The sequence below is a fragment of the Simochromis diagramma genome, unplaced genomic scaffold, assembly GCF_900408965.1.
Source record: "Simochromis diagramma unplaced genomic scaffold, fSimDia1.1 OVJJ01000208.1, whole genome shotgun sequence".
In the NCBI taxonomy this organism is placed as follows: Eukaryota; Metazoa; Chordata; class Actinopteri; order Cichliformes; family Cichlidae; genus Simochromis; species Simochromis diagramma.
The window spans coordinates 2,449,112-2,473,131 of record NW_024386789.1 but is presented as its reverse complement, the minus strand read 5'-3'; the positions used below and the strand labels follow the sequence as shown (position 1 = coordinate 2,473,131).

Sequence of the window (24,020 nt, the reverse complement as noted above, 5' to 3'; positions counted from 1 at the left end):
TTCGAAAGGGAAAGCAAAGCTCCAGAAAGAAAAAGGAGCTCAGTGACGACGCTGACAACTTCTCAGATAAACTCATATCACGCCTTGAAGCCAAGACAACTGCTGACACCAAGGTCAATTTTTACAGTTCAACTCTCAGTGATATTTTCTATTATAAGATGAGATAAACTTTGTGAATCCCATGCAATGTTTATGTGTGACGTTAGACCCAAATGACAGAATGAATAGACTAAAACAAACCTTTATTTCAGTGAGGCACAAGTCCAGGAGGCAACTAATAGCCCAGACAGTGGAGGAGAAAAACAAAAACTATGGACAAATAGCACAACGTGACAAAAACGCACAAACAGGCTGAGGGTTTAAACAGACACACTGATGTACACAGAGACATGGGGAAAACTGCGGTACAAGACAGCTGAAAGGAATCAATGACGATGAGATAGAGGAAGTAAAAGCACATACTAGACACAAAGATGCTACCAACCACAGTGGATGGGAAAAATAAAACAAAGTAGAGAATTTCATATAACCACAAGTTGGTACAACTGAAAGGCAAATCAATGTTCAACCCATTTTATCTTGCCATCACTGTCATCTCTGGAACATAGCCAAGTCAGTATATTTCCTCCAGAGTCAATTTCAAAGAGTCAAAACCACGTATATATCCTAAAATAGAAAGAAATTTGGAGCAGTTGACTCTATAATGTTAGTGGGTAAGAGTTTCTTAAAGGCTCGTAGGCTGCTATTATTGTTTTATGTCTTTAATGATATTGTTGATAGTCTTTGCAGGTTCTTATATGATGTTTTATTTTTGGTTTAAGGCCGCTGGAGTATGAACTCAGTCAACACTTAGGATGGATAAGCTACCTTTGATCACTTTTATTGGGTACAGTCTCACTGTGAGTCATATATTGGAGATTATTATAACAAGAATTCTAGTTTCATTTTTAAAACAAAGGCAGCCTTTGCTCTGAGACAGACAGCTGAACAAGCCTCCAGACTTCCAAAAGGCCTGACAGAGCTGCAGCCATGGGTGAGTGGGACTTCATCGGTGGATTCTTTAAAGACCTCCAGACCGAGTCGCCGATGCTGGGTCGTTTCTGGCTCGTCCTCATGCTGGTGTTTAGGATAGTGATCCTGGGAACTGTGGCCAGTGACATGTTTGAGGACGAGCAGGAGGAATTTACCTGTAACACCCTCCAGCCAGGATGTAAGCAGGTGTGTTATGACTTGGCTTTCCCCATCTCCCAGTACAGATTCTGGGTGTTTCATATAGTCCTCATCGCTACACCTTCTCTGCTTTACCTCGTGTACGCCACACACCAGCATAACAAGAGTGCCAACCCCTCTCCATCGAAGAAAAGGAGCAGCAGGGAGAACAGAGAAGAAAAAGCTTTAAGGACACTCTACATTATCACTCTGATCTCCCGCATAGTGGCAGAAATTGGCTTCTTATTTGTCCAGTGGTATCTCTACGGCTTCAAGGTGGAGGCCCAGTTCCCATGTGACCGATTTCCCTGCCCCTACACGGTGGACTGCTTCACCTCCCGACCTGCAGAGAAAACAGTCTTCCTCCTCTTCTACTTTGCTGTAGGGGTGATATCAGCATTTTCCAGCGTTGTGGAGCTTCTCTATAGCTCTGGGAAGTGGTTTTGCTCAAATCAGAAGAAATTGGAACTGTATGACCAATGTGACTGCGAGAACCTCCACAACCTCAAGCAAGAGGAGACAGAGGAGAAAGCATCAGTAAAGATGACGTCAGAAAGCACAGCCAGCAGTGCGAGAGCAAAGAAGGGATCAGTGAGAAGCAGCTACAGTCGAAAGGTCTACAGCAGTGGTCACAAGTGCAAAAATCCACCAGGAAACTATGTGAGCGCCTCGAGGCTTACATTGTGAGAGGACTGACTGCAATCACAGCATGTGTGATTCAGAGTCTTTTCTATTTTTAACCTGTGACTACATCTCTAACTCCATTTCATTTGAAATGATTTCACTGTTGATGTGTTAAACAGTATTTACAGTGGGACACTTTACAAGGATTGTTTGGAAAATGAGCAAAGAAAACACTGATGATAAGAAGGATGCGTGCAAGACATTGTTGTTTAAATGATTAAAGGCTGTAAACAGTTCAGGAAGGAAACGTTTTCTGGACTACGCTTGATAAACTTGTTTAACGCTGATTGTTTTGTTTGTAACTGTGTCCCTTTTGTAGCTGCCAGAGGCAGAAACTCTAATCCAGCAGAGGATTCAGGTTGTACTGATAGACAAAATTTCTATTAATTTGACAGTTCCTGGTGACCCACACTGACCGAATTTAGCTGTTTTTTTCTTGACTAGATCTCAAATCTTTCTTATTTTGCTCACCATCAATCAGCAGTATCAATAAAAAAAAATAATAAATAATAAGCACATGGACTTATTTTGGAAAGGTCAGCTTTCCAAGGTCAAAGCTGACCTTCAAAACATTTGAGCTGAATTTATTTTAAAATTGCTGAATGTTTGGTGAAAAAAAAAGAGTTGAATGAGCAGAAATATAAACATGTTAAAAGCTAAAATTCACAGAGACGAAGTTTCAAAGTTGGAAAGTAGTTGAATATTTTTTTAAATGTACCTGACTAAAATAGATACAAACAATAAAGATTTTGATCTCAATACTGTGAATAAATCATCAAAGTTTTAGTAAAACCCTTGCACTTGTTTTTACAAATTACCTCGGACTAGCTTAGCACAGTTTAGAAACATAATGTACATAAAGAGATTAACCAAGTGCACAAGAACTGCAATCAGAACTGTTTATGAACTGCAGAATTTACACTGTATGGGAGCGCAAGTGTTTGCTAAAGGACATTAGTGTTTCTACCAACAACGGTAGCACACTTAATCAAAGTGGCAGAACAGGAGTAGCTCAAGAAAAAAAAATTAAATACACCACATCCCAAAAAGTTGATTCTGTTCATCTGGATGTAGCGTTTTTGGTGGGAGAAACATTTTGTCACATATCCGAGGGACTTCTTCAGTCTCAGCTGACTGCAGGCTTCCCGACTTTATAAACAGTACATTTGCATAATGACTATAATTAGCACCGCTGACAAACAATGGGCTGTGAGATCAGTTCCTTGACCATTAATATGGAAATTGTCATGTCGATTGATCAAAAACCACCAACCAAAGACCAATGATCCAAGACCATGAGTACCATTCACAGAGTTGGGGAATGGCTGCAATCACACAATTATAAGATGGTGAAAGATGTACCCTTAGGCCCCCTCTTTTATTCAGAGATGGCCTTTCCCTTTTCATGTACATGGACTCCTTGAATCCTCAATCAAACCAGAGTTCCTCCCTGTCCAGGATGTGTACATCCTCATCACTGAAAGAGTGTCCACTGGCCTGTAGGTGTAAATAGACTGCAGAGTCCTGACCTGGTGAGGTAGCTCTACTGTGTTGTGCCATCCCCTTGAGCAGAGATTGTTTGGTTTCCCTGATGTATAAATCACAGCAATCCTCCTGCTACTTAACAGCGTACACTACATTATTCTGTTTGTGTCGGGAGAACCGATCCTTGGGATGGACCAATTTTTGGTGCTGCATGTTTTGAGGTTTAAAAGCCACAGAGACGCGGTGTTTAGAGAAAATGCGTCTCAGCTGTTCCTATACTCCTGACACATAAGGGATCACTAAGATTTTTTGCTTAGGCAGCAGTTAATCTCTCCTGGACTGCCTGAAGCATTCTTTAGGTGCCTTCCCAGCGTTTCTCCCACTGATCAGCTTTTTGGGAACTCCTTAACTGGATTATAGAGCATGCATCAAGATATATTGCACATCATAAATCTAGCCTTAAATAAGATACGGTAAACTTCAATGTTCAGTTATGCATTTTAACAGGTCAGTAATGCATCAACACTAATCCTGGCCAGTCTTCCCAGAATGACCATCTTATGATGAACCATGTCAACAAGGCAGAACCATGGCAGACATTCTGCTACCCTCTACTGTCCAAAGTGATACACATCGACTTGAAACACCAAACTTGAAGGACATGTTATAAATCATACCAGCACACAAACAGAGTGAAATGTACAGAAACACAAGCATATGCTGCATAATTAATTCACAAAAGCGACAGCATATTTGTGTGGGTCACAGTGGCGTGGACAGTGCCAGCCTTCCATGCCCCATGCTCAGATCACCAGGCACTTTACAAACTACATGACCTCTAAATACCCTTGTTTTTACGGTTTGTGTGATTGAGTGGCAGCCTAGCATAAAATAAGCTTCAAATTACCATTAAAAATATATATAAGTTACAAGTGTTAGAACCACAGAATGCTAGTGTGATGAGTTTGAGAATCTCAGAGTAAAACCAAAGAGGCTCAACCAAAGAAACCATGCATTCAAGAAGAAGGCTGCAGGTATCAACACAAAGCTGTTCGGCTCAATTAGAGCTATGTGCTTTTTTATAACGCAGATGTTGGTTTGGTCTTATAACAGTCACATGTAGATTTGAACACAGTTGTTAAAAAGGAAAAAAAGAGAGTACAGAAACCTTTGATTACAAGAAAAAAAATCCCTCAGTGACGACTGATAGTAGCTCATCAAATAACCTCATATAACGCCATATCGAGACGATTGCTGGCGCCAAGGTCAGTTTTTATACTGAACTCTGAAAGATGGTTTCGTTTTATGTGTTATATGATAAGATAAACTTTACTGATTCCATCTCATCTTTGCATGTGAAGGTGGACCAAAACAGCTGTGGAAAAACACTACAGTACAACAAAGAACACAAGCAGGCTGGGGATTTAAATAGACACATGATATAAAAAGGGAGATGGGTATGGTATGACACACAGCTGAAATCAATCAATGATAATGAGACAGAGGATGTCCAACTAAATACTAGACACAAAGACAAAGGCTAGACAACACCAGTGACGCCAAAGATCATGATGCCTGTGAAGGCTGCTGTTATTGTTTTATTTCTTTAATCAGATACTTGAGTTGCTGTCTTTGCAGGTTCTTATATGATGTTTCATTTTTTATTTCAGGCCACTGGAGTATGAACTCAATCAACACTTAGGATGGATACACTTTGACGCTACCTTTGATCACTTTTATTGGGTACAGTCTCACTGTGAGTCATATATTGGAGATTATAATAGCAAGAATTCTAGTTTCATTTTTAAAACAAAGGCAACCTTTGCTCTGAGACAGACAGGTGAACAAGCCTCCAGACTTCCAAGAAGACAGACCTGACAGTGCTGCAGTCATGGGTGAGTGGGGCTTCATCGGTGGATTCTTCGATATCCTCCAGACCGAGTCGCCGATGCTGGGTCGTTTCTGGCTTGTCCTCATGCTGGTGTTTAGGATAGTGATCCTGGGAACTGTGGCCAGTGACATGTTTGAGGACGAGCAGGAGGAATTTACCTGTAACACCCTCCAGCCAGGATGTAAGCAGGTGTGTTATGACTTGGCTTTCCCCATCTCCCAGTACAGATTCTGGGTGTTTCATATAGTCCTCATCGCTACACCTTCTCTGCTTTACCTCGTGTACGCCACACACCAGCATAACAAGAGTGCCAACCCCTCTCCATCGAAGAAAAGGAGCAGCAGGGAGAACAGAGAAGAAAAAGCTTTAAGGACACTCTACATTATCACTCTGATCTCCCGCATAGTGGCAGAAATTGGCTTCTTATTTGTCCAGTGGTATCTCTACGGCTTCAAGGTGGAGGCCCAGTTCCCATGTGACCGATTTCCCTGCCCCTACACGGTGGACTGCTTCACCTCCCGACCTGCAGAGAAAACAGTCTTCCTCCTCTTCTACTTTGCTGTAGGGGTGATATCAGCATTTTCCAGCGTTGTGGAGCTTCTCTATAGCTCTGGGAAGTGGTTTTGCTCAAATCAGAAGAAATTGGAACTGTATGACCAATGTGACTGCGAGAACCTCCACAACCTCAAGCAAGAGGAGACAGAGGAGAAAGCATCAGTAAAGATGACGTCAGAAAGCACAGCCAGCAGTGCGAGAGCAAAGAAGGGATCAGTGAGAAGCAGCTACAGTCGAAAGGTCTACAGCAGTGGTCACAAGTGCAAAAATCCACCAGGAAAATATGTGAGCGCCTCGAGGCTTACATTGTGAGAGGACTGACTGCAATCACAGCATGTGTGATTCACAGTCTTTTCTATTTTTAACCTGTGACTACATCTCTAACTCCATTTCATTTGAAATGATTTCACTGTTGATGTGTTAAACAGTATTTATAGTGGGACACTTTACAAGGATTGTTTGGAAAATGAGCAAAGAAAACACTGATGATAAGAAGGATGCGTGCAAGACGTTGTTGTTTAAATGATTAAAGGCTGTAAACAGTTCAGGAAGGAAACGTTTTCTGGACTACGCTTGATAAACTTGTTTAACGCTGATTGTTTTGTTTGTAACTGTGTCCCTTTTGTAGCTGCCAGAGGCAGAAACTCTAATCCAGCAGAGGATTCAGGTTGTACTAATAGGAAAAATAAGCACGGCAGCCTTTTAGAGAAAATGAATATTCTTCTTGTAGTTCCTGGTGAGCCACACTGACTGAATTTTCTTGTACTGGGTTTCAATTCTTTCTTATTTTGCAGTATATCTGATGATGGCCATCATTGTTTTGGGCCAGAATTTTGTGGCAATCAACAACCTGAATCAGATTATGACCTCACTGGTGCATTGGTCGCTTTAGGTACCCGTCCATTTAAAGGTAGATTGGAGGTTTATCCAGCTTGGGCGTTAACTGACTTCATATTCCAGTTGCCCGGAATCAAAATTGAAACACTGCATTAGAACACGTAGAGATATCAATTCTATGATATCACTAAAGTAATAAAACATTAACAGCAGCGTATAATACATACCTGCTTCTTTATCTTCTTACAAATTGTAAGAAAGAGTTATAGGCTAACACTGTATACACTAGGGGTGCAACGATAGCCCAAAATAAATTTAAGTAGCCCGAATAAAAAAGAGAGCAATATTTTGATTGATGTCTTGTTTCCTGTTTTGTTTCCTTTGCAATATTATACATTAAAGTATAATATTGTAAAGGAAACAAAACATTAATCAAAAAATTGTTGAAAAACAAATTACAACATTGTATAAAAATTACAATCATCAACTCAAATACTTGGTTCTAATTGAACAGAAATTTCTATGAACTTGTAAGAACTGTGTAGGACATGAATCAGTCTGTGTCAGATCCTGAATTTGAGATTTCCACTGAAGTCATGGGTAAGAGGCAAGTGGAACCAAGATCTAGGCTATTTGCTTTTTGAAGTTTGCAAAGACTGCTAAATTTTGCAACTTTGCAACATAGTACGCTGTTTTAAACGGATTTTCAGGTTTATTTTTAGTATGTTATTTGCAATTGGTGTTTGTTCTGGGAAAGATATTGCAGACTGAGCAATAATGCATTTCTTGCATTTCTCATGGGTTCTAATGGGGGCCTTTCTTAAAATGACTGGTCCCAGTAACAAAGGCGTTGTCGACTCAGAAATCGAGGGAAAACCAACAACACACCCGGCAGAACATTATGTTATTTACACGGGTGCACGTAAGTGGTCCGCATGTGCGCATTCTCTGTCAAAATAAAAGACGCGCACCAGATAAGAAGTTGCAACGCGCGTTTGCGTCCATATAAAAAGCACTGTTTTTGTCTGCTAGAGTGGGATTTTCACGTCACATTCTGCACCACATCTCTGTGCGTTCATCATTTGCTTTAAGCCAGCTCACCTCCTGCAACCACTTTTCCGAGAATACGCGCTTCTTTTGTGGTTCGGACTCCTTCTGACATTTCTTTGGAGGTAGAGGAACACCAAAGTAATTGCTTAAAGGAGCTTCTTCGACATCTTTAAGAGTTCTAAACAAATGTCTGTCCTCCTCCAGAAAATCGTATGTACGCAAACACGCGTTGCAACTTCTTATCTTGTGCGCGTTTTTTATTTTGACAGTGAATGCGCACCTGCGGACCACTTATGTGCAGCCCTGGTTATTTAGCTCGTCATATTGCAGCCACAGAAATTCTTTTCTCCATGAAACCATAAAGCTGCACTTTCTTTTTGCCTTATAGTCTGATTTGTCATAACTTTTCCGTTTTGTGGTAAACTTTTCTTTGGCTGTCACTTCTTCACCCTGACCTGTCTTATTTGGCTCAGCAGAACTAAAATATATATCCTGCTACTTTTACACACACACACATAACAGTCAGCGATTCTCTGCGCGATCAACCTCTCACATGTTTAAGCTTGCTGCGGGAGATTTCACTTGTCATGTTTGCATAGTAAACTAACGATTGATAAGACGATGTCAGAGGAATTGGTGCGCAAATTATCGTCACTCACCAGTCAGTGCTGTCGCTCTCTATACACAGTTCACGCGATTGCAAAGTGAAAGCAAAAAACAAGCGCAAATTCAAACGCGATTTCAATATGTCACATATTGACAGTGGCTCACCGATGCCAATGACATAATTACCCAGCTACATTTCCGAAAGAATGCAAAAGCATTGACATATATTTTTCCTTCCTACGATAGCCCGATGGGCAGGGCAGAGATAGATTTTGGTAGCCCGACTGGAAAAATTGCTAGCCCCGGGACGTCGGGCTAGCGATTTTGCGAGCCCTGTATCTGATTGAGGAATCACTCATCTTTGGAAAAGAGAGTTTATTACAGAGAAATGGCTCTTTCCAAAATAAAAGCTATACTATCCGCTTCTTCTGGGCTATATTCTCAGCAGCATATTAAACATATCAGGTCCCCATAAGGAGAATCATGTGCTAACGGCTGTCTAAATGACTCGGGTAAAGTTTGTAGCATGCGTGCTTGTTGTTTTTGTCTGCTTCCACTTGTCTTTGCACTAGGATGATGTCGGAGTAAATGTGCAGTCATATTCGTTGTGTTTCCACTAGTGCTGTCAGCGTTAATCTCGTTGAAATGACGTTAACGCCACAACATGACAAATCTCCGTTAACGAGCTACCGCGGATCGCCCCGTGCGTGGGGCTGGACGGCCAACACGTTAACGAGCTAACTGCGCTAACACACTAGTTCCCACCCATGTAATTGAGCATTGCGTGGCACATCCAAAATACTGTTTTACTTTAGTCCATGACGCGCTTACCTTCAGGGTCATACGTCACATGAAAACCAAAATAGTTCCAAACGCCACATCTGAATGAGGGTGGGGGAGGTTCAATTTGCCATGTTGCAAGGAGAGCCTTCTGTCTCGCTAGCTTGCCCTGCGCTCAGTGAATCTGCGTTCGACTACTCCGCCTAGGCTGCACTGTCGAGCGCAGATCCACTGAGCGCTCAACACAGACAGCATCGTCAGAAGGAAAGTTGATAAAATAAATTTAAAAAATTTTATTGTTCGATACATATGCGTACCGAACCGAAAGCACTGTATCGAACGGTTCAATATCGATACGAGTATCGTTGCACCCCTAGTATACACTGTGTATACTGATGCAGGTTTCTCTCCATTTTAGGATTTATAAATACCCACTGCCCACTTCTTTCTGTCATTTAATGGTCGGGCATTGTACAGCTACAAGCATTTCACCCCCATGTCATACTGTGTATGGTTGTGTGTGTGTGTGACAAATAAAATTTGAATTTATTTGAATTTGCAGTATTCTCCTGTACTAGGTGTTGCCACTCAGGAGAAGTCAAAATTTCTCAAACTATTGTAGCATATTGTAGCATATCCTCTGTATAATCTGTGAATATCTAAGTTTCTGTACTGACTGATTAAAACATCATTAAAAAACAACAATGCTACCCCGGCCAGTGGCAGAAATGGCGGCTAGCGACAGCGGACGTGACTTTGTCGTATGGTATGGTCCTCATGATCCTGTAAAAGTTATTAAAAAGGAGAGGACACATGCTAACTTTTGCCTGGTTAGCCTTGCCAGAGTCTTTGCTTCCTTTGTTACTTAATTCATCCACATGGTTTCTATTAATTTTGTTAACCATTTTTATAAATTAGCTCAGGTTAGCTTAGCATATTTTACAAGCATAACACACAACAACATTTGAAACAAAAGAAACCAATCAGGGATATTTTCTGTGCTTCTGGACACATTACTGACCTGTGAAAAATCAGAAATAATGAGAAGAAGAAACATGCCGATGTTAGCCTGATCAGTCTTGCTAGGATAGCGATCTCATGACACCAACGGAAACAAGGCAGACCTATAGTAGGCATTCTGCTGCCCTCTGCTGTCCATAGTGGTACACACTGACTTGAAACACCAAACTTGTAGGGCTTTATAAATCATACCAGCATGCAAACAGAGTGAAATGCACAGAAACACATGTATATACTGTATAATGAATTCACAAAGTTTTAGGCTTATTTCCTCTTAGCTTCTCGAAATGTGTTGTGCAATCCGCTTGTTTATGTTAATTGTACAGTAAGTTGGAAGTCGTGTCACGGGTTGATTGTGGGCTGTTTCATGTAACCTGTTAAATATTTTGCTTCTGGGTAATATTCATGTTGTATGTAGAGGGAGGAGCAGCCAACATTCGATGCGCTGGGTGTCATGACGACACAGCACTCAGAAATATCTACATGTAAGTAATGTTTTATTATCAAGGAGTATCTGGAGAATGTTGTGACTGTATTAAGGATGCAATGTAGAGGATGAGAGAGGATTAGCAAGAAGCAAGGGAGGGAAGCTATGAAGAGGATGAAGAGTGGAAACGTCGTTAGTCTAGATGACATACTTGTGTAGAGAGGGGAATGGAGTTTTAAACAGGTTTGGACACGTGAGAGGACGACTGAGGAACAGAGAAGGTTGATTGTTTTTCCCTGATTGGTTATACCTCAAAAGTAGATGATATATAACTTAAAAGGGTTTTTTTTTTCAATTAACTACTACTTAAGTACTCAGTAATTAAGTTCTGATCAAATTTAGACAAATGCCATATCCAGGGTCACAAAAGAAATATTTTTAATCTAACAACTTAAAACAAAAAACAAAAAATGAGTTTTGATTCTGGTTCTTGTTGACTAAATTAAGAAACTACATGTATAAATTTTATATTTAACAAAACATGTTATGCTGTGATCAGGAAATATGTTGGTACAACTTTAAAGATATTCTTCCATCCAGTAAAGGAAACTTTTTTTTTAAAATACTAATCAAGATTTTGTCTTTCTTAAATAAACAAACACAAAAAGAAAATCTATGCTCAACCTGTTTTGTCTTGGCAGAACAGACATCTCTAAATCATAGGTGAGTAGTTCAACCAGTCGGTATAAGACACATTTTCAAATCCTACATTTTAGACAACACTGCATCGGTAGACTCCACACTATTAGCTTGTTAGTTTCTTACAATTTCTTCGAGCTGATGTGTTAACTAAAGGCAACAGAAATTGAGAATTATTGTAGGCTTTTAGTTTAAGCCCACAGGACTCAGTCAGCACCTAAGACGCAAATATCCTGAGCCCACTTTTGACCAGATTTGGTTTCACTTTGAGTGAAAGTCATGGATTGGAGATTATGATAACAAGCATTCTGGTTTCATTCTTAAAACAAAGGTGGCGAATCTGAGACGGATCGGAGAACAAACCTCTGGACCTGACAGTGCCGCAGTCATGGGTGAGTGGGGCTTCATCGGTGGATTCTTCGATGCCCTCCAGACACACTCGCCGATGCTGGGTCGTTTCTGGCTTGTCCTCGTGCTGGTGTTTAGGATAGTTATCTTGGAAACCGTGGCCAGTGACATGTTTGAGGACGAGCAGGAGGAATTTACCTGTAACACCCTCCAGCCAGGATGTAAGCAGGTGTGTTATGATGAGGCTTTCCCCATCTCCCAGTACAGATTCTGGGTGTTTCATATAGTCCTCATCGCTACACCTTCTCTGCTTTACCTCATATATGCAACACATCAGCATCACAAGAGAGCCAACCGCTCCTCGTCGAGAAAAAAGACCAGCAGAGAGAACAGAGAAGAAAAAACTTTAAGGGCACTCTACATTATCACTCTGATCTTCCGCATAGTGGCAGAAATTGGCTTTTTATTTGTCCAGTGGCGCCTCTACGGCTTCAAGGTGCAGGCCCATTTTCCATGTAGTCGTTCTCCCTGCCCCCTAACAGTGGAGTGCTTCACTTCTCGACCTGCAGAGAAAACAATCTTCCTCCTCTTCTACTTTGCTGTAGGGGTAGTATCAGCATTTTCCAGCATTGTGGAGCTTCTCTACAGCTCTAGGAAGTGGTTTTGCTCAAATCAAAAGCACTTAGAACTAGATGACCACTGTGACTGCGAGAATCTCATCAACCACAAGCCAGAGAAGACAGAGGAGAAACCAGGAGAAAAGACAAGCAGTGTGCAAGTGAAGAAGGAATCAGTGACAAGCACCTCCAGTCGAAAGGCCTCCAACACTGGGAACAGGACCAAGAGTCCAAGAGGAAAATATGTGAGTGGCTCGAGGCTTACAGTGTGAGAGGACTCTGAATCACACATGCTGCTATCACTGCATCCTCTCTTTCTATTATAAATTTGTGACACATTTCTAATTCCTTTGTGCTGTTTCACTTAAAAATGAAATGATGAATAATTTCACAGTTAAGGACTTTTTCCATGGAACATATCACAAGGAAATGCTTAAGATCAGGAAATGAGCAAATGCAACAAAATGATAAGACGAATGCGAGGCATTGTTGACTTGTTGACACTGTTCTGGTAAATGATAAAATGCTGTAAACAGTTCAAGGAGGAAACGTTTTCAGGATTACACTTGATAAACTTGTTTAACGCTGTTTTTTTGGACCTGTTGCCCTTTTGTAGCTGGACAGAGGCAGGAAGTCTAACCCAGTTTTCTGGCTTTGTATCTTCTCTGGCAAGTTAGCTGCTAACAGAGAGATAGCTTATTTTTTAATGAATGACTTCAGACTAGCTTAACACATTTTCCAAAATAATAAATAAAAAACATCTTAAAGAGAAGAAATTAATCAGGGGCGCTGCAACTGTACACATAGCTTTACACTTTACAGGAACAGGAGTGTTTGCTAGTGGTACCCACACCTGTAGTTCAAGTAAAAAAGTGAAATCCATTACACATCTGTGTGAAATAATATTGGGTAAATTTCAGAGGTCATTTAAGCATATTTATTTGCTTCTGGACACATTCCTGACCTGTAAAAACGGACAAATAATATAATAGTGGAATACACTGACTTGAAACACCAAACATGCAGGACTTGAGACACTCAAACCACCTGCACTTAATTAGTATGAAATATAATTTTTTTAAATGCATATATAACAAAAATAATTTAATAAAGTAATTACATATTTGTGTGTGTCACACTGACAGGGATTCTGCCAGCCCTTCACCATGCTCAGGTCAGCAGGAACTTTATAAACTACATGTCCGTGAAGGTTCTCAGTCATCCAGGTCATCATAGTCTAAGGAGCTTAGAAAGAAAAGTGTCTGGACTTCTTTTATGTTGCTTGAAGACATTTCACCTCTTATTCGAGAAGCTTCTTCAGTTCTAAGGTCAAATGGTGGAGAGTCCCAGATTTAAGCCCTGTGGGAGTTTCCCCCCAAAGGGACATGGAGCCCCTAATGATCCTCTACCTAATCACATGAGCCAAGGTGTGAAAATGGGTGTAGGTCACAATCACCCAAGATTTCGGGTGAACTCATTGTGGAACCTAGCCCCACCCTATCATGTGATTTCCTGAGGTCAGAAGGCCCAGGATGTGAGTGGGCGTTAAGGCGTCTGGGAAGGGATCTCAAAACTAGATTACCGATGGCAGACAGTTGGTGTCATAAACCACCACCTCTGTTCAAAGAGGGGCGTTCAGAGTGGACATAGATGGCTTCTTTCACTCCTCTTTCAAACAATCTGTCCTCTCTGTCCAAAAGATTTTGGACAGAGAGGACAGACGCCTTAACGCCCACTCACATCCTGGGCCTTCTGACCTCAGGAAATCACATGACAGGGGCTAGGTTCCACAATGAGTTCACCCGAAATCTTGGCTGACTGTGACCTACACCCGTTTTCACACCTTGGCTCATGTGATTAGGTAGAGGATCATTAGGGGCTCCATGTCCCTTTGGGGGGACACTCCCACAGGGCTTAAATCTGGGACTCTCCACCATTTGACTTTAGAACTGAAGAAGCTTCTTGGATGAGAGGTGAAACGTCTTCAAGCAACTTATAGAAGTCCAGATGCTTTTCTTTTCAAGATTTGCCGGTTTTGTAGGTATATTAAACTGACTTTAATAAATATACACTTATTCATTTGTTGTACTTCTTAGACCATTTTGATGGAGACAGTTATTAACCTCTGTGTCATGTAACATCTGTGTGGCAGGCAAGGTAGAACCTACACACAGGACTTGGAGACAAGGGAATAAACTAAAGGAGACAGCTTCATTTGCTGTAACAAGAAACTGTAAAACAAAAAATACAAAAATGCAGGCCAGGAGGAAACCAGGAAACTGTAAAACTCGGAACTTGAAACTAGGGATAAACAAAGGAAACACGGCAAATTGGGATGATGTGACAACGAGCAGAGGTAGACTGAGTAGAGTTAGAATTTCGTTCAGGATAACGAGAGGCTGGGCAACAGAAGGGAACACAGCTAGAACTAATGCAAACTAAAGAGACAGAGAAAGGAACACTGAACAAGACACACACGAGATGAGGTACTGTCAAAATAAAACAGGAAGTGACACACACTGAGTCAAAGACAATGAAATGTGAATTTGGCACTGAGACCACGGTGGAGAAGCGTAAACAAACACTGGGACAAGACTGACTAAATACAGAGGCGAGCATGAGGGACACAGGGAAGGAAACCAAAATACAAGAGAACATCACACTTTTACATCACACTGCGCTTTGTGGTCAAGATGACAGAAGAGAAGCTGAGGGAGGCTGAGGCCACCGGCCTCCATAAAGTCTTCAAGCTTCAGAGCTCCCTCACCTGCAACTCTGTGGTAACGATTGCCACTTCACTTGCACACATTCACAGCAGGATGAATAAAGTCTTTGGGTGCTTTTCTATGAAATCCCAAGAATTTATTTACATATTTACAAACCATGTGAAACATCAACATTTTTCCATTTGTTTTTCAAGTTCTATTTAGCCATGTGGGCAGCCATAAAAAGTACGAGTCTGTGCAGGATATCCTCAAAAATTTCTTTGACTTACAGATGAAGTAATTTGTGCTGAGAGGACAGGTTGGCAGGCATCCTGGGAGCAGAGAGTGCCAAGGTTTAAGTGGTTTTTATGTTTGTTTTTTCTCCATATCCAGTCATAAGTATATCTTGTTATTCACATATGAAAGTACAACTGTAGTGTCCCTGTAGCACAGTCATATAAATATTGCTACATATGTTTTGCAAATTTTAGTTTGCATACTTTCAACAACATGATAGAAACTGCAGAGTCCTGCACTGGTATGCTGCTGGACTGTGGGAAACCAGGTGCTTAGTCTTGCACGGTTATTAGAGCATATCACAGCACTCAAAAGCATTGTCTGTCATAAATAAGTTATGACGTCAGTAAAATAACAAATTGCAATTTAGATTTTTGTTAAAGTTCACAAAGAAACACATTGCTTATGTGCAGCAGCATTAAAGATGGGCAAGCAGACCATTCTTCACTTCAAAACTGCTACCAAGAATTATAAATTATGTGTTTTGTTTGATGAATTTTAAGAGAAGATAAAGGTTATGTTACAATACACACAACCTATAAGAAGATGGCTTAAATAATTGGAAAGACTCAGTAAGTTAAAACTAACTAAAATAAAGGGACTCTGTTCTATAATCCACTTGTTAGTGTTTCGCCTTTACCTGTAAATATTTTTTGGCTGGTCATGTTATACCTTTAAAAAACACAGTTTTGACTTGCTTACATTAATTATATGGTTTATTTGAAGTTGTGTTGCTATTACTGTGTTACTATTGTGTCCTGTTTCATGTCACTTGCCACATATTTTGCCTCCAAAATCAGAGCTCTGTAGAACTATTTAAATATTTACGTAGGGGGAAACAAGTAATATTTTGTTGTAACTTCAGCAGACAGCACAGCTCGAGTTTCATACCATTAACATGTTTGTTTTAAACCTTAAACTTCTTTTAAAAGCTTGTCAATGCAAAACTACTGGAACATTTCTATAGCTAACAAAGCCTGAACTGAAAACCAATGAGCTCTTTTGATTTTGGTGATAGCTGACTAAATGAAGAGGAAAAACATTCCCAATTTTTCTTTTTACATGCGGCCTCTCATGCGGTTACCAGGGAAACTGGTGGACCAACTTAAAAGAGATATTTCCTGCCATTTAGGAAATGCTCATCAAGAGTTTGCCTTTCTTGGATAAACACCTTCTGTCTGGGGCTGGATGGACACTGATTAGGACGTAGCAGGAATTTCCTGACAACTGTTGCCGCCCTTTCAATCATAAGTGCCAGCCAGCCTTAGGAACATGGCACTTTGGAGAGAGCTAAGGGTGAGTACACTATAAGATCGTGTGGGCATGAGAATTGACCATTTTTTATCTGGTTTATCTGAGCTTATACATGGTAGGAGAATTTTAAAGCTTTTTAAGGGGTGTGGGTCATTCATTTGTCTAGATACTGCAGATTAAATCCTAAATCAAATGTGTGCTCGACCTTTTTTATTGTGGCAGCACATGTGTCTCTGACTGAGCAGTTCAACCAGCCTGTATATGTCAATGAGAGTCAGCCTTTAGTAATCAAAATCATTTACAAATCCCGTATTCTGCAAAAATGCATTATTATACTCTACAATTTAAGTTTGTCAGCTTCCTAGTTCTTTGAAATATTACGCTAACTGAAAGCAAAAGAAATATAGAGATTTATTGTAGGCTGGTGATATTGTTTGATTCCTTTAGTGATGTCCTTGAATTACTGTCTTTGCAGGAATATGAACTCAATCAACCTAAAGTGCAAAAACTATGAACCCACTTCTTTTGATCACTTTTATTGGGTTTAGTTTCACTGTGAGTCATATATGGGAGATTATAACAAGAATTTTAGTTTAGTGTTTTTAAACAAAGGCAGCGTTTGCTCTGAGACAGACAGGTGAACAAGCCTCCAGACTTCCAAGAAGCCAGACCTGACAGTGCCGCAGTCATGGGTGAGTGGGGCTTCATCGGTGGATTCTTCGATGCCCTCCAGACCGAGTCGCCGATGCTGGGCCGTTTCTGGCTCTTCCTCATGCTGGTGTTTAGGATAGTGATCCTGGGAACTGTGGCCAGTGACATGTTTGAGGACGAGCAGGCGGAATTTATCTGTAACACCCTCCAGCCAGGATGTAAGCAGGTGTGTTATGATGAGGCTTTCCCCATCTCCCAGTACAGATTCTGGGTGTTTCATATAGTCCTCATCGCTACACCTTCTCTGCTTTTCCTCGTGTACGCCACACACCAGCATAAAAAGAGTGCTAATCCCCCCCCATCGAGTAAAAGGTGGAGCAGCGAGAACAGAGAAGAAAAAGCTTTAAGGAGGCTTTACATTATCACTGTGATCTTCCGCTTGGTGGCAGAAATTGTCTTTCTATTTACCCAGTGGTATCTCTACGGCTTTGAGGTAAAAGCCTATTTTGAATGTAGTCGTTCTCCCTGCCCCCTGACAGTGAAGTGCTACACCTCCCGGCCTGCAGAGAAAACAATCTTTCTCTTCTTCTACTTCATTGTAGGGGTGATATCAGCATTTTCCAGCTTTTTTGAGCTTCTTTACAGCTCTCGAAAGTGGTTTTGCTCAAACGACGAGGACAAAATCTACTACTGTGACTGTGAGAACCTCCACAACCTCGAGAAAGAGGAGACACAGGAGAAATCGGGAGGAAAGACGTTGTCAGAGAGCACAGCCAGCAGTGTGAAAGTGAAGAAGGGATCAGTGAGAAGCAGCTCCGGTCGAAAGGTCTATTGCAAGTGCAAGAGTCCAAGAGGAAAATATGTGAGAAGGAAGATGCTTACAGTGTGAGATGACTCTGCAGTAGCACATGCTGCAATCAAAGCATCCTCTATTTTCTATTTTAAACTCACAGCAACATTTCTAATTCCATTTCACTTGAAAGAATTTCCCTTTTTAGGAGTTTTTACACACTTCAAAAAAAATGCATGGAAGCTAACCCATCAAATTTCAGGAAATGAGTAAAGACAACACAGATGATAAGAAGGACAAGAAGGATGCATGTGAGACATTGTTGACTTGTTCGTTCTCATGACTGATTAAAGGCTTAAAGGAGAACTTTCTGGAATTCACTTGATAACACTTGTTAAGACTGATTGCATTTTGTGTTTGTGTTGTTCCCACTTTAAAGGACAAATCCGCCCTGAGGCAGCGTGTGAAGATTAATTTATTTAAGCAGATCTGGAAAGTGAAGTAAGGCTTTGTAAATGGAGGCATCTGTCTCTATCCAATCTGTAATGTTGGAATTATTTCAAGGTAGAGTGACCAAATTCCCAGCAAAGTAAATGTGAAGACAAAGTGAGATGCTGGGAAGTAGTCTGAAATTTTCGTGTCTACTTTAAAAATACAAATACACCAAATTCTGCATGTTATCAGATTGTAGGATGAACATGCAAACTCTGTTACTCGGAATATATCGCTGCTTCATTTCATTCAAGGTAGTTTCCATCGTATTCACCAAAATCTGCAAAGCTTTTACTCGACTTGAAGCCACTTGTGAGTATATCATTAGGCGCGTTAACCTTCTGACTATCAGAAAAAAACTTCCCTTCTGTTTCAAATGCCAGACTTCAGAAAAGTGCACAGCCAGCAGTACTAGTCAAAATGTGTGGCATTGTCTCAAGATGTAGGGGAGGGGTACAAGGAATAAAGTCACACATAAAGAGGGACGTCTGGTCACCCTGTTTTTCAGGGTTTTTTCATTGTGTTTTTGAGTTTCTGACAGAGATTTAAGAGTTTCTATAACTGTCAGGGGGCTGGGTCTCCATTTTCACTTCTGTTGTATTTTTGAGTTCTTATGTTATATTGAAATAGTGTTAAGTTCTATTATTATTATTAGTTTGTCTGAGATGAATTTTAGTTAATATTTCCATACCCCTTGGTTTATATATCATGTTTCCTGTCTAGTCTGTCATGTGTTTCATCTTTATGTGTCCACATTGTAAAGTTTGTGTGTCATGTCTACGTTCTATTATGTTTCCTATTTTATTTTGAAAGTCTTGTGTTTCCGTGTTCAGCGTGTTTAGTTTTGCTTCCCCTGTGGCATCATGTTTAATTGTGTCAGGTGTGTTTCCCCAGGTGTTTCCACTTCCCTCATTATCCTTCTGTGTATTTTAGTCCTTTGTCTTCCTCTGTTCAGGGTCCGTTCTGTCAGAGTAGCTGGTGTGTTTGGGAAGCAGACCCAAATGCAGACACGGGAGACATGAACTGAGGTTTAAACACAAAGCGAACCTTTATTACAGCTGATACACAAAACAGAAAAAACAAGGCGAGGGGAAACTAAGATTAACTATGAAAACAATGAAAAGAACTTTCAAAATAAAACAGGAAACATAATTGAATGTAGACATGACACACGAGCTAAAAGTAAAACCTAGCATCAGCACTTTACTTAGCAGATCACAGACTGAGGTTATTCACTCAGCTCATTACTCATTACTTACAGTTAGTCACAAATTAGTCACTACTCACTGATTATTTTTGTTTGCTGATCAGCTTTTCAGATAAATATGCAGTACATGACTGTGATACAGTAATTGTGTTTTTGTTCAAAGCAAATAAAATCTGCTTTCATCAAATCATAGCTAACTTATTTAATAAAATAAAAATATAATTACATCACGGTTTCCAACTCTTGTGATGGAGCTCGTAACTTTCAGTTTGTTTGTTTTGTTTAGTTTTTCAAATGTGGTTTTTTTTTTTTTTTTAATGAATGGACAGTCGATATGACTCTAATTGAATTAAATGAGGTTATTAAAGCCATATTGTGATATTATTGTGAGGTACGCCTGTCATGGTTGCCTGGTACCTCAAGGTATGTCTTTATGTGGGGTTCATAACTTGTGACTAATGGTTTTATCAGTGGTTAATGTAAGATTTGCTGACATTCTACGGGGCCAACTCACTCCACCCAGTGTGGGTTGACTGGAAGTGAAAAATCCACACACTTCCTTTCTAGAAAAAAAAGCCTTAGAGGACAAACTCCAGTTATTATAAGGAATGCATTACTCGCATTCATATCTGCACTGCGTTTTCCCAGTCGATTAACCTTTTTTTTTAAAATTCATCTTCATTTTTAATCATCTGCTAACCAAAACCATGGTTAAAATGTCCAAACCTTCAATAGAGGGTACAGTCTACAAAAGTGGTGTTACATTTTTTAAAGGATGACTTCACTTCACTTCACTCTAACTCCTATTTAAAAATGCTACAGCATCCTTAAACAACAAAGATCTCAAGTGGAGTTTAACAAATTGAATTTCTCCTTTTGAAGTGGAGTATTTAGCCTCGACGGCTGGGAAACTTTCAGAGGCTCACACCAGCAGCAGGCAGCTGGACTGGTTGCTCAGCTTTTATATTTGTGTCTCCGACACGGTCGTGAGCGAATGAATAGACTCTTTGTGAGTTCAACGGTGTTTCCTTTTATTGATGTCACAACATATTTCACTATTAATAATCAGACACAGCAGCTTTTCTCCCGGCGCCCTTTTTCAAAGGATATCGTAGTGTACCGTCAATAAGTTGCTCTAGTGCCGGCACACCACACACCACGAGACAGCATGCGCGCCGTTTCTGTTTGTGGCCGAGGATCATGGGGGGTGAATGTAATCATGTCATAAGAAACAAGCTCTGTGGCATTTTTCAGAGTCGTTGCTGCGCAAGTTTGGACACGAACCTGTTGTTTTTGTTCATGAGTTTATCGTGCTGAATTTCATTCAGTGTGCAGTCAAAAAAATTGTTATGTAAAGCCTTAACCTTGTAATGCCAAGAGAATCATATTTGATACATGAGTTTTTGTGAGTGTTCGAGACCTCTGCATCATCACTGTGGATTTTCTTTCCTCCTGAAAAACCTAAATAAATTGCACAATACATTTTAAAGCAATAAATTGGGAGAAAAAAAAGATTTATTAGTTCATTTCTTTTTTATTTCATTTGAAAGAAGGTTAAAAAAATGTACATTTCTGGCAGTTATTTCATGTTTCAGACTTTAACGGTTTAAAAACGTTACCCTTTGCGATCATCTGATCTCAAAACTGCTGTTGCTGGGTGTTTTTTCAGTTTGCCTGTCTCATTTTAGTGTCTTTGTTGTAGCTCCAACACTGACTCTGACCTAAATACTTGTGTCACATGCACAGGTGGTGTAAAATATTCTAATCAAAGCAGTCTCATTTGATCACCGCTCAGCTGCACAACATGAATATTAAAGCCCCCCTCTGCTCAGGAACTTGTTTTGCTTGCTGTTACCTCACTTGGATGTTTGACCTTGACGGTACGGGCAGTGTATGTGTAAAAGCTATTTCTCTCATGTTTTTTTGAATGACAGAGATGGTTTCCCTCTGCTCACCTCAAATTTCTGGCAAGCAGGTGTTTTTCCTGCCAGGATTAGTGACAAAACTGGTTTGGGACACCAGTTGTATAACAAAAACTTCCAGAAACTCCAGACAGTGAATTTTTGTGCCCTGCAGTGTAACCACTGTTGCATAATTATAAGTTGCGTAATAATGATATAACTTACCCTTCACTGATTGGCCCTTTTAATAGGTACACATGTCACAACTCAGTGAGTTTAGCCATGTTGACGTGATCAAGTCCATCAGAATGAGGAAGAAAGGTGATTTAAGGTTCTCTGAACACGGCACGTTGGGGCTGGATGGGCTGGTCTGATTATTTCAGACTGGGATTTTCCCACACGCCAACAAAAAAAAAAATCCAGTGAGCAGTTCCTGATGGCAGAGGTCAGATTGCCAGACTGCTTCGAGCTGATGGAAAGTTTACAGATAACTCAAAGAACCACTCGTTATAACTAAGGAATGCAGGAGAGCATCTCTGAACAACACAACGTTGAAGCGGATGGGCTACATCAGTAGAAAACCACACCTGGTGCCACTCCTGCTGGCTAAGACTTTCAAACCGAGGGTACTTCTGACACAGGCTCATCAGAATCGGCCAACAGGCCACTGGAAAAAAAAGTTTCAATCATAAACACAAAAGCGTGGATCCTTGCATCAACACTTCAGCCTGCTGCTAGTGGCCGAAGGGTGCAGATGATCATTTAAACACTACAGTATACCTGGGTGTTGTTGCTAACCATGACCGTGCCTTAATAATGACCACAGTGATTACATCTTCTGTTGGGTACACACTGATGTTCCACGTAACACGCCTCAAATCATCTTAGATCAACTTCAGGTTGTGGTGGAAGTATCTGAGGAGCATATGTACAATTTTTGGACTACAGTCTGCTAAAGAAGTCAATATACATCATAGTTTAAAATAATATACCACGAAAGAATTTGCTGAAAAGAAATTTTGCACTAAAGCAAAAATGATGACCTTGATTATTCTGTCAAGTTCGTCTTGTCAACAGTAGGGGGCAGCAGTGGAACACTAAATCCCACACTTATGCCACTCATCTTCTGTAAGATGACTCAATTTGCAGCCACATTATCCCAGTGACACCCAGTGACAGTATCTTTTACACTGCAGGGTTTATTCATGCATATCAATCCTTTTAGGCCTCGCTTCTTTTCTTCACGAACAGTTCAGACTGAAACTGTGCAATATCTTACTTGCTTTAAAGCTTTGTCATTTGGAGTAAATTGAATGAACTGGTTCTGTGTTTTCAGTTAAGAAAGAGCGATGGAACATAAAAAAAAACAAGGTGACCGTCATTTGAACACCAAAGCATCCATAGGTCCAAGTGGCTCATCTGAACACAAAGATAATCTAAATAATCTCCAAAGGAGCTTATTTTTTGCTTTATGCAGTCCTCCAGGAAACACACACACACACAAACCCCTCCTGCAGTTCCCTGGACGCATCATATATGCAGATTGCAAAGTGGTGCAGCTTCTTTGATGTTGCACAGAGCAGAATTCTAGATGTGTTTTATATAACCGCTCGAGAGGGAAGGAAGGAAGAGTCGAAGAGGATTACCGTCAAAACTTCCCCTCTTTCCTTTTGCCCGCCTGCATTTCTACCTTTTTAAGTCTGTCTCGTCAAACTGGAAGCCTGTCTGTTTCTTTCTTTCTCTACCCTCTCTATTTTCCACTTTCTATGCTTTCCTACACTTCACACTCTCTCTCTCGTTCTTTTTTCTCTCTCTTCTGAATCCAAGGAGGCTTCGGTGCTGTCTCAGAGAAAATGTAGGTCATCTGTTTTCTGCGATTCCCCTCACACCAACACGGAGGAGGAGATGGAAATGATAACATCTTTCTCTGCTCTCTCCATCTCCCCACCCCTCTTTCATTCTCCACCTTGAATGAGACACTTCAGGGGCTCCCCGCGCTCTACCTGTGTCCTCTGCGCGCTCCTCGGAGGCTCCCTCAGTACACACCGACCTGAGTGACAGCTCCACGTGCGGAGTGCCTCTGAGCGTCCCACATCTTGTTCAGTCGTGTGGGGACAAAACTTGCCAAGATGTCTCTCCCCCCCACCCCCCCCACCCTCAGAAACATCACTCCTACAGTTTGCTTTCTCTGCTCCAAACAAAGTATGAACAGCTCACTCTCAGCTACTGCGTCACTCTTTGATTTGGTTTATTTATGGCACAGCGCCCAGTTCTAAGCAAATCAAGCAGCTTGTTTACCGGACTGACTTTGGTAGCGTGTGACCCAATGATGTTGATGTAAGTCTCCGAGGGTTAGAGTAAACACTGGCGAACAAGTCACAGAAGAAGACGTCTTACATTTGTATGTATTTTTATTGCTAATGAACTTGCATGGGGGTTTGATTAGTGATTAATGGCAGGAGAACAAACAGAGAGTATTTCCTGTGACAACCAAATGACAAATGCTTATTTGGAA

At 40.7% G+C, this 24,020-nt stretch overlaps 4 protein-coding genes across 4 annotated transcripts; all 4 read left to right on the top strand.

Moving 5' to 3' along the window:
- Positions 1-62: 62 nt before the first annotated feature.
- On the top strand, positions 63-2,483 carry LOC120728432 (gap junction delta-3 protein-like). The gene has a single exon (XM_040023335.1). It carries the CDS (start codon positions 1,030-1,032, stop codon positions 1,894-1,896), a length of 867 nt encoding a protein of 288 aa, XP_039879269.1. The 5' UTR covers positions 63-1,029; the 3' UTR covers positions 1,897-2,483.
- A 2,440-nt stretch (positions 2,484-4,923) lies between these two features.
- Positions 4,924-6,480, top strand: LOC120728431 (gap junction delta-3 protein-like). The gene has a single exon (XM_040023334.1). It carries the CDS (start codon positions 5,270-5,272, stop codon positions 6,134-6,136), a length of 867 nt encoding a protein of 288 aa, XP_039879268.1. The 5' UTR covers positions 4,924-5,269; the 3' UTR covers positions 6,137-6,480.
- A 4,736-nt stretch (positions 6,481-11,216) lies between these two features.
- On the top strand, positions 11,217-13,072 carry LOC120728430 (gap junction delta-3 protein-like). Its single transcript, XM_040023332.1, has one exon. The coding sequence runs from the start codon at positions 11,632-11,634 to the stop codon at positions 12,478-12,480; it is 849 nt and encodes a 282-aa protein (XP_039879266.1). The 5' UTR covers positions 11,217-11,631; the 3' UTR covers positions 12,481-13,072.
- Positions 13,073-14,202: 1,130 nt separating this feature from the next.
- LOC120728429 (gap junction delta-3 protein-like) lies at positions 14,203-21,096 on the top strand. The gene is made up of 2 exons (XM_040023331.1): positions 14,203-16,506; positions 16,940-21,096. Exon 2 carries the CDS (start codon positions 17,153-17,155, stop codon positions 18,002-18,004), a length of 852 nt encoding a protein of 283 aa, XP_039879265.1. The 5' UTR covers positions 14,203-16,506; positions 16,940-17,152; the 3' UTR covers positions 18,005-21,096.
- Positions 21,097-24,020: the final 2,924 nt, after the last annotated feature.